The sequence below is a fragment of the Muscardinus avellanarius genome, assembly GCF_963383645.1.
Source record: "Muscardinus avellanarius genome assembly, chromosome: 3".
Classification (NCBI taxonomy): domain Eukaryota; kingdom Metazoa; phylum Chordata; class Mammalia; order Rodentia; family Gliridae; genus Muscardinus; species Muscardinus avellanarius.
In genome coordinates this window covers 36856572-36874000 of record NC_137788.1, presented here as the reverse complement: position 1 = coordinate 36874000, position 17429 = coordinate 36856572, and the positions used below count along the sequence as shown (strand labels likewise).

General features: G+C 46.0%; 1 protein-coding gene across 14 annotated transcripts in view; it reads right to left on the bottom strand.

Moving 5' to 3' along the window:
* ST3GAL3 (ST3 beta-galactoside alpha-2,3-sialyltransferase 3) overlaps window positions 1–17429 on the bottom strand; it is a gene marked incomplete at both ends in the record, with an annotated part of 197677 nt that overhangs the window by 110909 nt on the left and 69339 nt on the right. For 5 of the 14 annotated variants that reach the window (XM_080693231.1, XM_080693233.1, XM_080693235.1 and 2 more), the window contains one exon: window positions 14927–14974. The exons of 7 other annotated variants lie outside the window; for them this stretch is intronic. In XM_080693231.1, the coding sequence (XP_080549357.1) occupies window positions 14927–14974 (48 nt within the window). Of the gene's footprint in view, window positions 1–14926; window positions 15011–17429 lie in introns of all 14 variants that reach the window. 2 more of the 14 variants (XM_080693225.1, XM_080693227.1) reach the window with 1 other exon arrangement.

Sequence of the window (17429 nt, the reverse complement as noted above, 5' to 3'; positions counted from 1 at the left end):
TTCAATCTCCAGTGCACTACATAAGTAAATAAATAAGCCATAGTTTGTCAGTCAGTTGTTCTTTCAAGTAAGTGTCATTCCACGAAAACACAGCCAGTTTGGCCACAACACAAGCACACGGAGCTTCCTCAAGACAACCACCGTGCCTGGCACACAACAGCCAAGGTGGCATGCACACTTCCCACTTCGTCACACAGAACAGTAAGAGGACACGCACTTTCAGGAAGAAGTATCATGGATTTAGTAACTGCTGGGCTGGGGATGTAGAATATTCACTGGTAGCATATTTACCAAGTATCCATGAGGCCCTGCATTTAATCCCCAGAATCACAATAAGAACCATAACAACAATAATCATTGCTACTTTGCTACTGCTTCATCGAGAACTGTTATTTCTTCTTCTTCTTCTTCTTCTTCTTCTTCTTCTTCTTCTTCTTCTTCTTCTTCTTCTTCTTCTTCTTCTTCTTCTTTTTTGTGGTACTGAGGGTGGAACCCATGGGCTTTTCTACCTCCGGGCTATACTCCCAGATCTGTTTTTATTTTTTTTTATACTTTATTTGGAAACAGGGTCTCACTAAGCTGCTGAGAACCTTACTAAGTAGCTGAGGCTGGCCTCGAACCTGTGTGATCCTCCTGTCTCAGCCTTCCAAGGGCTGGGACTACAAGCATGAGTCACCACGCCCAGCTTTTTTCTTCTTTTTAAAACTGTGTGTGGCCGGGCATGGTGGTGCACTCTTGTAATCCCCGCGCTTGGGAGGCTGAGACAGGAGGATTGCGCAGGTTCGAAGCCAGCCTCAGCTACTTAGTGAGGCTTTCAGCAACTTAGTGAGGCCCTGTTTCAAAATAAAATACAAAATAGGGCTGGGAGTATAGCCCAGAGGTAGAAAGCCTCTGGATTCCACCCCCAGTACCACACACACACAAAAATTAAAACTGTGTGTGGCTGGGTGTGGTGGTGCATGCTTGTAATACTAGCATTTGGGAGGCTGAGAAAGGAGGATAGTGGTTCATGGACAGCCTCAGCTACTTAGTGAGGTCCTCTACAACTTAGTGAGACCCTGTTTCAAAATAAAGAATAAAAAGTAGGGCTAGGGGTGTAGCTCGGAGGTAGAATGCCCCTGGGTTCAATCCCTGGTACCACACACACACACAAAAAAAAAAAAAAAAAAAAAAAACTGTGTGTGGCCAGGTGTGTTGGTGCACACCTGTAATTTCAGCACTTGGGAGGCTGAGATAGGAGGATCATAAGTTTGTGGCCAGCCTCAGCAACTTAGCTAGTTCCTTTGCAACTTAGCAAGACCCCGTTTCTAAATAAAAAATAAAATAGGGCTGGGGATGTAACTTAGAGGTAAAATGTCCCTGGGTTCAATCCCCAGCAACACACACACACACACACACACACACACACACACACACACACACAATCTGTGTGTGTCACAATGAAGAGTGGAACAATGACAACTCACATATTTAGTACCACTGCTTCATTTTATGAAACAAAAGCCACAACTTCTACCCACTCTTGCCTTTGAATTATCAGTAGAAGAAGACAAATAAATCTTTTTTTCTTTTTTCTTTTGGTACTAGGAATTGAAGCCAGAGGCACTGTACCACCAGGCTACCCCCTAGCTCTTCTTATTTTTATTTTGAAACAGGGTCCTGCTAAGTTGCTGAGACTGGTCTCAAACCTGTGATCCTCTGGTCTCAGCCTCCCAAGTACTGGGATTACAGCCATGTGCTACCATGCCCACCTAAGGAAAATCTTCATAGCAGTAAACAAAATAGCCGTGACCTCAAAAATCCCTCTAAAATGGTCTCTGGGCTCCCTCAGGGGTCCACAGACCATAGCTTGCAAAGAATGATTGTGAGGTTCAAACTCCTGTTTTCATGTCGACTGTTCAGAGAAGACAGAGGCACCCCTCAACCACCTCAGGGGAGGCCTCGTCCTCTGAGTTAGAGCAATGCCCATTGCACAGAACCCTGTGGCTTTCCTACTTGAGTGGAGCAAACCCACGGCGGGACAAAGTGGTCATGTCCCCACCTTGCACAGACTCCTCTACAATCAGACCTCAGCTCGGGTGACACCGAAAGTTTCTCAAATGTGTACAGGGTGTGCTCTTGGGATGGGGGCTGCCACATCTCCTTCTGGGGGCTTAATGAGGAAAGCCCCAGCAGAGCAAGATCTGATGGATGTCCTCTGCTCCCCAGAAACCGTGAGCACGTGACACTTTCGTACCCCACTGACGGTGGACACAGCTCCCTGCGGAGCTGCTGGGAGCACGTGTGTTCCTGATGCTTGTGGAGCACAGGGCCATGCACGAGGCTCCGGAGCAGGGGCAGGCAGCCAGGTGAGGACTTTCAGTGGGGAACAGCTGCAGGTGTTCCACGTATAGCCAATATCTTTATTATTTAGGTGATCTAATATGGCTCACCTACCTGCCTTTCTTCTTCCTTTTTTTTTTTTTTTTGATATAGAACCAGCACAAATCCCCACCAGCTGTCACCATCATACAGATGTAATTAAGGGCCTGCTACTGATGACAACCATGACTATTTCCTATGAACATCAGGTTGAAAAATATTATTGAGAGCCAGGCCTGGTGGCGCACGCTTGTAATCCCAGTACTTGGGAGGCAGAGACGGGAGGATCCCGCAGGTCCAAAGCCAGCCTCAGCTACTTAGTGAGGCTCTTAGCAACTTGGCGAGACCCTGTTTCCAAATAAAATATAAAATAGTGTAGGCAGGAATGTAGCCAGGAGGTAGAAAGCCCCCGAGTTCTATCTCTAGTACCACAAAAAAATTGAGGTAATAGAACGTTTAGTGTTTATGGGATAAAAGTGGACTCTATTAGAAAATCACAATGTTATCAGTGTACCATGATGCGTGCCTGTAATTCCAACCAATACTTGGGAAGCTGAGAGAGGAGCAGGTCTTAGGACAGCCTCAGCAACTTATCAGGACCCTGTTTCAAAATTAAAATGACTGGGGTTATAATTTGGTGGCAGAACACACTTGGGTTCAATCTCCAGCACCAATGAATAAATGAATGAATGGTTGCAATGATTCATATTATAATTCACAAAGCCACACAGGCAAGATGGCCCTGAGGCACCCCCAGCCCCCACACATGGGAAGCAACGCTCCGCCTGTTCTTCTTTAGTGTGGCCTTTGGCTCCCATCTCTGGGTGATGGATTGCTAAGTGCGAAGGGCCCAGTGGTAAATGGAATGAGGACCTCTCCTAATGAAAATAGGTCCCTCGTTTCTAAAAGAATCTCACTGTACAAGCTCCACTAAAAGCCATGGGCTATATTAAGCATAAGCACTGTATGCTGTGGCTTGGGGTGGAGGAAGAACTTGGCAAGAGTTCCAAATGAACCGTAGACGTGCGGGGGAAGGAAGGACTGAGGGCTTGAGGGGGGCTGCTAGGCATCCACGCTGCCCTCAGTACCGCCGCCTACACTCTCAGTTGGCTTCTTCTGCCCACGAGGCAGGGGTTGCCTCCATTTTCCAAATGAGGCTGAGAGAGGGGAAGCAACAGGTTCGAGGTCCCACCACTCAGGGGACTAGCCGGGAGCTGCTGGGCCAGCTCTGGTCTGACGCGGATCTTTTTTCTTTATACCATACTGACTCTCAGAAGAAAGGAGAAAAGCAGCCCTTTTTCTTAAGAGAGCTGTCAGGAGAGCAGCTGTGATGACAAAAGGCTCTAGCCATGCCACTCATGAGTCATGGGAGCCAACCGACCGAGGGGACCGGCCAAAGTGCAGACAGCTCCCACATCATCTGAAGTCAGGGAAACAAGCCACGACGTGGATCAATTAATCAAAGACAACTAAAGCAGGCCATTTTAGAAAACAAACACAGAAGTCCCCATTGACCTAGACTAAATTAAATGACCCAGTAAAATAACTTGGGAAATCCACAAGCTAAAATCCAGTCCCAAATGGATGAGCATTGGTTTGGGGGAGCCGGCAGGAGGTTTCCATCCAAACAGATCCCCAGGGCTGTGAGTCCTCCCGGGCCGCACGGGGTGAAGGACCCTGGGAGCCCTCACACTGCAGCCGAGGAGGTCACCGCCACCGCTGCCCCTCTGTCTGGGGAAACGCAGATGTGTGAGGCCGAGAAGCGCAGGGCATTCAATGCTGTTCATGAGACCCAGTGTCCTCGCCATGGCAGGGCGTGAAGGAGGGCGATGAGGGACAGCACGTCAATGGAGCGGCAAGGGAAGGAGAAAGGATTCACTCTGCAGTCTGCACTTCCAGTTCCAGGGAGCTCATCACCATAGGTTAGATAAGGCCGACTACTGTGGTTCTGACCCAAAGGTTGATGTCCTCCCAACATGTGTAAAGGAACCTAATCTTAGGTTTCCTAGTCCCAAATGTGATTAGATGAAGAGATGAGGCCCTGAGGGCTGATGAGGCCATGAGGGCTCTGCCTTCATGGATGGGATCAGCCCTCTTAGAATTGCTTTTCCTCTGTTTGGTTGGTACAGTGCTGGGGATTGAGCCTGGGGCCTTACACATGCGAAGCCAGCACTCTACCATCTCTTACAAAAGAGCCTTCAAGCCAGGCCTGATGGTGCACACTTGTAATCCCAGCATTCAGGAGGCTGAGACAGGAGGATGTTTGCAGACAGCCTCAGATACTTAGGCCCTTTGCAATGCAGCGAGACCTTGTTTCAAAATAAAGATTAAAAAAAATAGAGCTGGGGGTATAGCTTGAAGGTAGAATGCCCCTGGGTTCCATTCCCATTAACACACACACACACACACACACACACACACACACACACACACACACACACACGGGCTTCAGCTGACATGGTGGTGCATGGCTATAATCCAGTACTTGGGAGGCTGAGACAGGAAGATCATAGGTTTGAGGCCAGCTTCAGTAACTTAGTGAAGACCTCTGCAACTTAGTGAGACCCTGTTCCAAAAAAAAAAAAACAACCCATAAAATAGGGATAGAGGTGTAGCTCAGAGGTAGAATACCCCCGAATCCAACTCCCAGTACTAAAAAAAAAAAAAAAAAGGCTTCAAAGAGCCTGTCTGCCCCTTTGCCACACAGAGAAGGGGCCATTTCTGATGAACAGGTCCTCAGCCGGCATTGAATGAGCTGGCGCTTTGGTTGTGGACTCTCTAGCCTTCAACTGCAAACAAGAAATGTCTTTATAACATGCACAGCTTAAGGTCTTTTTGTTACAGCAGGGTAAATGGATTAAGATGTTCTACCACACAATTATCAAATAAAACATGACAGACTCCCCCCCCCCAATAACTTAATTTTCCCAGTTGTAAGAATAACACATGCTTGGTATAAAAATCCAAATGCAAAAAAGAAAAAACCTTATAAAGAACAAAGTAAGAACCATCTGAAATTCCCATTACCTAAAGTCAATTGCTGCAAGCATTTGGGGGCTACTTTCCACAAACTCTCTCTTTCCATAAATATTTATGTGAATGTACAGATATAATTATACTTACATGTGGCTTCAATATACATGCTGTTTGTTCTGTCTTGTTTACTCAACAATATCCTGGACATCTTCTATGTCAATATAAATAAAATCATTTTTTTAAATGTGAGTGTACTAAGGATTAAACTCAAGGGCATGCAGCCTCTGAGCTATACCCCCAGCCCTTTTTATTTTTTATTCTGAAACATGGTTTCCCTTAGTTATTCTGTGCTGGCCTCAAGCAATCCTGTCTCAGCCTCCCAAGTACTGGGATTACAGGCATGTACCACTGTCTGGCCCTAAATTATATATATATATATATATATATATATATATATATATATTTTTTTTTTTTTTTTTTTTTTTTTTTGCAGTACTGGAGATGGAACCCAAGGGCATTCTACCTTTGAGTTACACCCCCAGCCCTATTTTACTAGTATTTTTATTTTTGAAGCAGGGTCTCACTGAGTTAGAAGGGCCTCACTAAGTAGTTGAGGCTGTTAATAAACTGTGATCCTCCCCTCTCAGCCTCCAAGTGTGTGCTACCATGCCCAGCTTCTAAATTATTTTTTTCTAAATGATTTTTAATGCCCATAATATCCCACATATGGATTGCCATTATTTATTTACCCTTAAATACTCATTCAGTGGTGGAAATTATTGTTCCTAATGTTCTTTTATTCAACAGTTACTGAGTACCTATTTACGTGCCAGGAACATGTCTACCAAGACAGACAACGTCACTGTCCAAATGAAGCCTGTATTTTGGTGGGGGAGACTTGACACCTTGCCAATAAATAAGCAGATAGTTTGAAAAGTACTAAAAGTACAGGCATGAACCACCATGCCTGACTAGACACACCTTTTTAGAGAAGTCTTGGGCATCAGGAGCTAAACCACTTTGGATAAAGTGGTCTGGGAAGGCCTACCTGCGGAGGTGACATAGGGAGAGAGTCAGGCAGCGCAGGAGCTCAGCGCCGGCGAGGTAAGAAGACGGTGGGTGCAAAGGCCCCGAGGCAGGAAGAGATCTGGCCCCCCAGGAATCGCAGGAATGCCAGTGTGGCTTGGGGGCAGCGGGGCAAATGAACTCTCTCAAGTGGAAGTATGGAGATAAGCAGGGGCCAGTGACCAGAACCTTGTATGTCAGAGTTTGGGTTCTATTCACTGTGCACTGTGAGGCCCTGGGAGAGATTTCAGTGGTAATGAGAACGATCCGATTTAGGTTCCCAGAAGGCAATTCTGCCCAGAGTGACAGTGGACTTCTGAGAGGTGACAGAGGAGCAGGCGGCCCAGACACGTTCACCAGTCCAGGGCAGAGGAGACGGTGCCGTGGACAGTGGTGCTAGAAGGAGGTGGCTGGCTGAGGACACATTCTGAAGACAGAAAAGAGGGAACGGGGGAGGAAGAGCAATCAAGGTGACCCTGAGGCTCGTGGCTCGAAGACTCAGACGGGGAAGAAAAAGCGGGAGAGGAGCCAGTTTCATGCAATCCCGTATTTATATGAATATTTATTTAAGGGAAGCAACTATAAAATTTTTATTTTTGCTTTTAATTGACCATTGCGGTATATAAAAATAATGATTGTTTGCGTTTCCACCTTCGATCCTGCCATCTTGCTGAACTCAGGTATTAGTTCTAAGAGTTTTTTTTTTTTTTGGTGGTACTGGGCGTGGAACCCAGAGGCTTTCTACCTCCGGGCTATACTCCCAGACCTTTTTTTAAATATTTTATTTGGAAACAGGGTCTCACTAAGTTGCTGAAAGCCTCACTAAGTAGCTGAGGCTGTCTTCGAACCCGTGCGATCCTCCTGTCTCAGCCTCCCAAGCGCAGTGATTACAAGCGTGCGCCACCATGCCCGGCATTCTAAGAGTTTTAATGTTTTTGTTTTGTAGATTCCCTGGGATTTCTTACATAAGCAATCATGTCCTCTGTGAGAAGGGTTAAATTTTTTCCTTCCTAATCTATTTCCTTTTTATGGGGGGAGGCACTGAGGACTGAATCCAAGTGTATTTCTAAGCTCCAGCTCCAGCCCTATTTTATTTTATTGGTACTGGTATGAAACCCAGGGGAATTCTACCTCTGAGCTATATTCCAGCCCTATTTCATTTTTAATTTTGAAACAGAGTCTCACTAAGTTTCGGAGGGCCTCACTAAGATGCTGTGAACTAATGATTCTCCTTTTTTTGCCTCCCAAGTGCTGGGATTCCAAGTTTGCACCACCTCACCCAGCCATTTTTTTTTTTTTTTAAACAGGGTCTTGTTAAGCTGCTCAGGGCCTTGCTGAGTTGCTAAAGCTGGCCCTAAACCTACTCTCCTCTTGTCTCAGCCTCCTAAGTACTGGGATTGTAAGTGAATGTCACCATACTTGGCCCTATATCCTTTTTACTTCTTTTTCTTGGTTTATTGCACTGTCTCGGACTTCAAAGAGTGGTTTCTTCTTCCTGATGCTACAGAGAAAATAGTCTTTTATCATTAGGTATGATGTTTGCTGTAGGTTCTATGTAAACCCCCTATATCAGGTTAAAAAAAAATATTCCTTTCTAAGTTTGCCGAGACTTTTTTTTTTATCATAAATTAACTCCAACACACAGATGGTAAACTTGCTGTTGTTGTCTCACAACTCACAGTTCAACATCTAAAACCTTTCTTCAGTTGTTCAGACTGGATTGTTTCTATTGTGCTTTGTTTTCAAGTACACTCATCCTTTCTACCGTTGTTCCCATTTTGTTGGTATATTTTTAAAATTCAGCTATTGCATTTTTGGTTGACTTCTAATAAGACTTTCTATCTTCCCACTGGTTTCAACAGTGTTTGTCCTTACTTTGGGGAGCACTGTTATAATAGTTAAAGTCCTTATCAGATTATTCCAACATCTATGTCATCTCACATTGGCATCTGTTGGTTGTCTTATCTATGCAAGTTGAGATTTTTTTTGGTTCATCTTAAGATGATTAATTTTGGCTCATATCCTGGATATTTTGAATATCTTGTTATGAAACTCTGGGTCTTGTTTAACTCCAGTGGAGAATGTTATTTTTGATTTAGAAGACAATTGAGCACGCTGGGTGCAGGCAGCAAGTCCTGACCAGCCTTCTGAGGGTTGTGGTTTCAATGTCGGCTCTCCTTTCAGCGTCCATTCAAACGCATCCTTTGTGCGCGCCACCCAGTGTCCTGCCTGGAACTGGGGCACTGGCCTGTCCCTTGGTTCGGTTCTGCAAGTCATTGGGCTACTTTCTGGAGCACCTTCTCCCTATGTCTCCCCTGTGCTTTGTGGTTCCTTAGACCTCCCCTTCTTGGTCCTCTGCCCAAAAAGCTGGTACTTTTGTTACCACACTCTGTCATGAATTTCCTGAACTGTAACCAAGACTGGGGCCAAGCAGCAGGAAGAGAGAGAGAAACAAAACAAAACAAAACAAAACAACCACCAGCCAAAATTGCACCCCACCCCCTTGGGACTATGGCTTTACTGATCAGAGGAGGGTTCCTGTCCCTCAGGTTTAGGTGCCTAAAAACCCCACTACTGCCCATGTCACTACCACCAGCACCACCACCATTGTGGGCTGCCTGGGAACAGCAAGAGGGAAAAACAATCCTGGGATTTCCCCGTCTGAGCCTTAGGAGCCCTTTTGCCATGTCGGAGCCATAGCCAGAGGTGTCTTCCTGGAGCTGTGCCCTAGAGACCACTGAGTCTGGGGATGCCTTGAGTCCAGGACATGGGACCCTGGAAGATACTGGGAAATACACTGCCAGTTTGGTAATACATTGAAATCTAGTGTTCTTCCTAATCAGACTATTTATGTTTCAGAGTCCTCCAATAGCTACTAAGCACACTCTGCCCAGCCTTCAGCTGCATTTAGTGACAGAGATAGGGTGAGTGTGCTCACGCCATCTTATCTGTAACTGAAATCTCTCCTCCTATTTTTAGTTATCCACATGAACAGAAAGAAAGTAAAATAGGAATTAATCACAGAGTTATCTTGCTAAGGTTGTAAAACACTTTTGGCAATGTGGTATGCCCGATGCTATCAGAATTCTCTCCAAATAAAACAGTAAAGTGGCCACTGTAAAGACCTCTGCCCGGCTCTTCCCTGCTACCACTCCCTTTTAGGGCTCATGCAAAGCATGAACTAGCAAAACTACGGCAAGTATTTCACAAGAGTATGAAGAAGACAGAACTAGACAGGAAATCTAGTAGTTATAGTCAGAAAATGCTGGGTAAACTTGGAAGGTAGTACTGATTTAAACCTGACCTTCATTTTGGGAGTGAGCGTGGTATTGGGAATTGAACCTGGGGCATTCTAACTCTAAACTATATCCCCAGCCCATTTTATTTTCTGTTCTGAAATAGGATCTCAGCTGGACACAGTGGCACATGCCTAGTACTTGGGAGGCTGAGACAGGCAAGTTTAAGGCCAGTCTCAGCAAGTTGATGAGGCCCTCAATAAGTTAGTGAGACTCTGTTTCAAAACAAAAAATAAAATAAAATAGGGCTGGGGGAGTCACTTGGAGGTAAAATGCCCCCCTAGGTTCAATCCTTAGTACCAAAACCAAAAAATAAACAAACAAGAAAAAAACCCAGGAGGGTTTCACTAAATTGATTACACCAGTCTTGAACCAGTGATCCTCCTGTTTCAGCCTCCCAAATACTGGGATTAACAGGCGTACACCACCCTACTCATTTTAAAGCTGACTTCAGATCAGTTTGAATCTGTCCTCCACCAAGAGGGAATTAGGAAGGAAATATCTGCATCCTCTTCCTCTCTGCCAACTTTCACTGGGAGACATGTACAAGCCTGGGAGTCATATTCCACGGTTTATAGTGCTTTGCAGATTAAGCCTAAGATCATTTATAACTCTAAGGGAGTTGGAGGCCAAACCAGAAACCCCCTTAAAAATTAATGAGAATAGAAAAAGCAAGAGCTCCTTGGACAGGAAAACGGGCTCTGAAGCTGTTTGCCAGCTATTTGACATCGGGTAAGTTACTTCACTTCTCTCTGCATTAGCGACCTGGGCTGAAAAATGGGGCAATAACAGTATTTATCCAAAGGGATATTGTGAGAGCTAAATGAGTTAACACACGTGGAAGTGATTAGAACTCTGACACATAATTTACTCTCCACAAACATTAACTGTGCCCCCCCCCCCTTCCTCCTCGCTCCAGGCAAGCCCAACCTAGAATTCTGCTTCCTGGCCCTTCTATGCCTGTGAACAGCGTGTCCGTGGTCTGACATCTCAGGGCATGCCCTTGGGTTAAAAAATGTGACCTGTGACAAATATATAGAAAAGCACATAAAAACGTTAACTATACAGTTTAATGACTAGTATAAAAGGGCTGACCTCTAACCACTCGGGTCACTAGAAAGAACGACCGGTGCCCCCGGGTGCCCGTCCCTCAGCACGTCCCCTGGGCCACCACCCCGGTCAGTATGGAAGTCAACCGCTTGCTTTGCTTTGTTGCTTTAACACTAAATTGTACATCTAAATACTTGTGATTTCATTTCATCTGTTTCTGAATGTTATATAAAGGGAAAGCAGCATACATTCTATTTTATTTATTTACTTATTTATTTTTGTGGTATGGGGATGGCGCCCAGGGGCAATCTACCTCTGAGCTACACCCCCAGACTGATTTTTTTTTTTCAACTTGGAAACAGGGTCTTGCTAAGTTGCTGAGGCTGGCCTCAAACCTATGATCTTCCTGTCTTAGCCTTGCAAGTACTGGGATTACAGGTGTGCACCACCATGCTTGGCTATCCATTCTGTTTTGTCTGACTTCTTTTATCCAACAATGTCTTTAAGTTTTATATATGTAAGCTGGGCATAAAGCACACCTGTAATCTCAGTATTTGGGAGGCTGAATCAGGATGATCACAGGTTTGCAGTCAGCCTCAGGAATTTTGGGAGACCCTCAGAAATTTAGTAAGATGCTGTTTCAAAATAAAAAATAAGCTAGGCGTGGTGGCGCACACTTGTAATCCCAGGACCTGGGAGGCTGAAACAGGAGGATCACAGGTTCATGGCCAGCCTGTTACTTAGTGCCCTCCACAACTTAGTGAGATGCTGTTTCAAAATAAAGAATAAGGGTGTATTCATTTCGAGTCACCCCCCACCCCCATGCCATTTTGGCATGGGGCTGTATTTCTATTTTCTGTATTTCTATCTTTCTAATAAATTTCTTTAAATCTTCAAAAAAAAATAAAAATAAAAATAAAGAATAAATAAGCCGGGTGTGGTGGCGCATGCTTGTAATCCCTGCGCTTGGGAGGCAGAAACAGGAGGATTGCGCAGGTTTGAAGCCAGCCGTGCGCGCTGGCTTAAGAGACCCTGTTTCCAAATAAAAATGTAAAAATAGGTCTGGGAGTGTAGCCCGGAGGTAGAAGGGCTTCCAGGAACCCCAGTACCACCAAAAAAAAAAAAAAAAAAAAAGAATAAATAATAGGGCTGGGGTATAACTCAGGTATGGCATCCTGGGGTAGGATGCCCCAGGGTTCAATCTCCGGCACCACCAAAAGTAAATAAATAAATAAATAAATAAATAAATAAATAAATAGGGCTGGGGGTGTAGCTCAGAGTTATGATGTCCCTGGGTTCAATCCCTAATACCAAAAAAAAAAAAGACAAAAGAAAAGAGATTGATCTATGTATAGTTTTCTCATTTTTTCTGTTCACATATAACAAATGTAACATGTACAGTGGTTTACACATTCATCTGACTGTTGTTAGATATGTGAACTGGTTTTGGTTGTTGACAATTATAAATGATGCCCTCAAGAACACTCTTATACATGTATCTTGCACGTATACAGGCATCCGTTTCTGTAGAAAAGATACCTACAGGAGGAGTTGCCAGGTTAGAGGGTATGTGTATATTAAAATTTGGGAAGATACCACCGTGTACCACTAGTTTTCCAAAGTGCTCGCACTGATTTCCCTTTCACCAGCGGGGACTTGGAGCTTCCGCTACAACACGTCCTCACCAAGACGGGAGCTGGAGAGCCTTTTGGGCTTGTTGTTCGTGGCTGTGTAGTGGTGCCGCACTGTCGCTCTGACGTTACTGCTCTTCCTGAGCACGGTGCAGCTGAATACCTGTTGTAGGCTTACTGGCCATGAGGGTTGCCTCTTCTGAAGTGTCTGTTCAAACCTTTCGCTTATTTCTGTACTGGGCTGTTTATTCCTCTTGGCTTTTGTAGTTCTTTGTTCTGGAGACAGCCCTTTGTTGACTGTTACAAACATGCTTTTTCTTTCACTATGCATTGCCTTCTATTCTCTTAACACAGTTTTTTCATTAACAGAAGTTCTTAACTTTTTTTTGTGTGTGTGGTACTGGGGATGGAACCCAGGGGCATTGTACCTCTGAGCTACACCCCCAGCCCTATTTTTTAGTCTTTTTCAAAATTTTTTTATTTATTTATTTTTTTGCGGGTCTAGGGCTAGAACTCAGGGGCATTTGACTGCTGAGCTACATCCCTGCCGCCACCACAGTCTTTTTTATTTTTGAAACAGGGTTTCACTGGGTTGTGAAGGGCCTTGCTAAGTAGCTGAGGCTACCCACAAACCGTGATCCTCCAGTCTCAGCCTCCGAAATGCTGGGATTACAAGCGTGCACCACCACACCTGGCCAGAAGTTCTTAACTTTAATGTAATAAAATTGATTCATCTTTTCCCATACTGAGAAACTTTGGGGTCTGTTGAAGAATCTTCCCGTCTGTGCACTCTGTCTTGAAGTGATCACAGCTGCCTCAGTGTCTCAGTGGGGGCACTGCAAATATTCAGGGCCTGAGATAGCTCGATGGCAGGATGACAGGGTGACTCTACAACCTCATGAAGATAAAGGCCTTGAGGAGGTTACGTCATATCTTCAAGCATGGTTTCTTTAAAGTAATTAAAAATAACAAGGCTTAAGTCGGGCGTGGTGGCACACGCTGCCAATCCCAGCATTTGGGAGGCTAAGACAGGAGGATCGCAGTTCATGGACACCCTCAGCTACTTAGTGAAGCCCTTTGCAACTCGGTGAGATCCTGTTTCAAAATAAATAAAAAGTAGGGCTGGGGAATAGCTCTGAGGTAGAATGCCCCTGGGTTCCATCCCCAGTACCACAAAAGAAAAAAAACAAGGCTTTGAATTGTGAGGGATAACTCAGAGGTACATAAAGCTCCCAGCACAGTGTTGGCACACAGTAGGTCTTCAGTGAAGAGTGGTGGTCCTGATCATATTCTCAGAAGATCTTTCCTCTCATCCACTCTACCACAACCGCCTGTACCTCATGGCTGTTTTGTGAAACAGCTGACTACGGCATTCAAAGAGAGCAAAAGAGATTAAGTGCTCTCAGCTGGCCAGCGGAATCTGCCTGGAATTCGCAGGCAGTATCCCCATCTGAGGCCCACCATCTTCACCTAGACCCACAGGACTGATGCACCGAGAAGCCCTTCCCCCAAAGCAAAGCTGTTCTGGGGCTCCTTTAAGCAAGTGGAGACTCAAAGCTGCAGCTTGTCTCACTAAGGTGCATGACTACAATGCCCCAATGGAAGCCGCACACATCAGCAGCTCTTCCCGCTCCCTGCCAGCAAGCACAACAGTGTGGGCAGGTGGGCTGCCTCGGACCCAGGACAGCCAAGCTCCCTGGCCTAGGGGAGCCTGTGTCAAGGGGTGGTGCGCCAACTGTGATCCTTGCACTGTAAACGCAGGGAAGAGAGGGAGAGTGCCATGTGCATGCATTTGGTAGGACGCACAGTCAAGCGTGGTCCCCCTCCTGGAAGTCTGCACCTGAGGATGTGCAGTGAGAGGACACCCAGGAACCTGGGTGCTCTTGTAGCCGGGCAATCTGTAGCTGTAGCCCTGATGGTGATCAAGCCAGAGCCTGCAGTCACAGTACCCTGCACCCACCTTCTGAGCTAGGACCCGTGCACAGAAAACAGACATATTTTCATATAAACCTGGGCTGCTCCGCAGGAGGAACAAGTATCCACTGCAAATACTTGCATACACCTTCAAGCAACTGGGAAAGTGCTCTTGACATGTACTTCTGTTTGATTGTTTAGTGTGTGTGTGTGTGTGTGTGTGTGTGTGTGTGTGTGTGTCTGTGTACAAGCGCGCGTGTGTGTGTTACTGGGGAATGAACCCAGGGGCATTCCATCTCTAAGTTACACCCCCAGCCCTTTTTAATCTTTTGTTTTGAAACAGGATCTCATGTTGCTGAGAGTCTGGCTGCATTGCTGAGGCTGTCGTCAAAGCTGAGGTCCTCCTGTATCAGCCTTCCCAGTGCTGGGATTACAGGCGTGCGCCACCGCGCCTGGCTAATGTGTCCCTCTTCTTTTCCCTCCACTGTGAGTCCCTAGAAAGATTCCTTGAGACCTTCCCACAATTCTAAGACAGTCTCCTGCCCTCCCCCAGCTCCCCCACATTATGAAGCCCCACTACAAGCGTGGCCAGTATTGAGAGCTGAAAAGATGACAGAGGGGAAGAATTGGTACCTGAGCCTAGTGTTTGTCCAGCGGAGTCAAAGGAAAGAACCACTGAATCTGCAACACAAGAGGATAAGTTCATTCTTTCTCCTTCTCACAGTAACAAGCTCCCGCTGGCTCTGCCCAAACCCTGCCCAGGAGAGTTGGCTGGGCTACAGCTCAGTGCAGACACCACCTCAGGCCCGTGCCCACCCATCCACTGGGCCAGCGGGCCCTGCCAAGCCCAGCACTCTGCCCTGCCGATGAGCAGAACGTCTCAGGGGAGGGACAGGCCCCCAAATTCTTCAGAGGCATTTCCTGCAAGATTAGGGGACTCATTTCTTTCTTTTTTTCCTGCTGAAAATAAAATGAAAGCAAAGCAAAATCAACCTTCCCTCCTGCATCTGGTTAAAGGCACTAACATTTCCTCTTGGACGTCTTCCTTTCTTCTGCTTAGAGATGCCCCTCTCTCGTGGCAAAATCACTCTAGGAGGCTCTGGGGAGGGCCTGGGGGGGCTCCCGCGGTGCCGGCAAGCTAAGGAATCCAGGCAGCCGCTCTGACTGCTCACTAGCAGTGAGCACATGCCCAGTTGCACATTACTTTTTCCCCTCAAAGACTGAGAGTGGCCTCTAAGAATTTGTAGTGCATGCTGGAATTAAAAAGTGAAAAAGTCAAGAAAGAAAAGCCACCAGTGGGGGAAATGTTAGTACACAAATGTATGCCACGAAGACCTTCAAAACGCTGCAGGCAGGATCAAGGAGGCGTGAGCTCCTGAACAGCCAAAGCAAAAAGGAGAAGACGAACAGTCAGAGACTCTGTGCCCACAGAGCACTCATTCTTTCATTCAAATGTTTGAGAGATGTTTATTGGGCATCTACTATATGCAGGAGATTTTATTATAACTTCGAGATATAACAGCAAATAAAAAAACCATGGTCTCTACCCTCATGGATCTCCCTGAGGTCAGTCTAGGAGAGAATAGTTACCAAAGAGCCGATTGTTTTTTTTTTTAACTAGAAGCTGAAAAATAAAAAGACAAGAGTGCTATGAATGTTTATAGTAGGAACTAGACCAAGTACAGAGGGGGATGGGTACTGGAAGGGGAGGCTTCCCTGAAGAAGTGGAGTTGAACTAATGGCTGTAGGAAAAGTGAGAGTCGAACCAGACAAGAATGGAGTGGGCACGCGCAGAGGCCTGAGAGAGGGGAACGGGTGCTTCCAAGCCACTCAAAGGCCAAGAGCAAATACTTGCAGTGATCAGACAGGAGTGTGTGTGTGTGTGTGTGTGTGTGTGTGTGTGTGTGTGTGTACACATGTATGCCGTGGTACTGGGGATTGAACCTGGGGCATTCTACCGCTAAGCTACACCCCCCAGCCCTATTTTATTTCTTATTTGGAAACAGGATTTCACTAAGTTGTGGAGGGCCTCACCAAGTTGCTAAGGCTGACTGAGAACCTGCAATCCTCCTATCACAGCCTCCAAAGTACTGGGGTTACGGGCATGCACCACCATGCCTGGCTTGCTGTTTTTTTTTTTTTGTTTTTGTTTTTTTGCGGGTCTGGGGATGGAACCCAGGGCCATTCTACCTCCGAGCTACACCCCCTGCCCTATTTTTTATTCTTTATTTTGAAACCAGGTCTCACTGAGTTGCAGAGGGCTTCACTAAGTAGCTGAGGCTGCCCGTGAACCGCGATCCTCTAGGTCTCAGCCTCCCGAATGCTGGGATTACGAGCGTGTGCCACCACGCCCGGCGTGCTGTGGCTCTTAATAAAGAAGGTGCTATCAGATGTTGAAGTATGCATCTGCTACATTTCCCCAGTAACTATGCTATATGAATGTTTCTTATGACACATATGAAACATTCATATGATATGTGAATGTTTCTTATGACGGCACAAGGCCAACATACAGGTCAGCCATTACAATTACAAAGGGGCACCGAGATGACCCGGGAGACTCAGACTCTACGGGGCTTCAGTTCCAAAGGCAGTGCCAGCTGGCTGCGGGGGCACGGTGTCTGCGGCCACACCTCGCCGCCCAGCACCATCCTTCAGCGTTGTCACCTTCTCTCACTGCTGTGGACATTCAGCACAATCGTTGCCATTAACGGTAAGTAACAGCCCTTCTCACTATTAGACTCTAAGCTCCATAAAAGCAGACACTACGTCTGCTTTATTCACTGCTTTGTTACCAGCATAACACTCGACACTCAATCACTATTTGCTGAATTGCAGTGCCCAGAGAAATAAATGGACCATAAATCCTTCAGGCAATCCTTCATAAATGTTTTTCTCGCAACCATGGTTTCCTAGGTACTGGGTGGCAATGCGCTGAAGGATGTGGTTTCTGATAAGGATCCAGAGGCAGCTATTCTGCACCGCCAGTAAGGGCACATCTATATGCTTTAAAATCTACCAAAGAAAAAGGTAGGGTCACCATCTTTCCTCTAAAGAGCTGTTTTTTTTTTTTTTTTTTTAAGTGTGTGTTTGGCCGGGCGTGGTGGCGCACGCTTGTAATCCCCGCGCTTGGGAG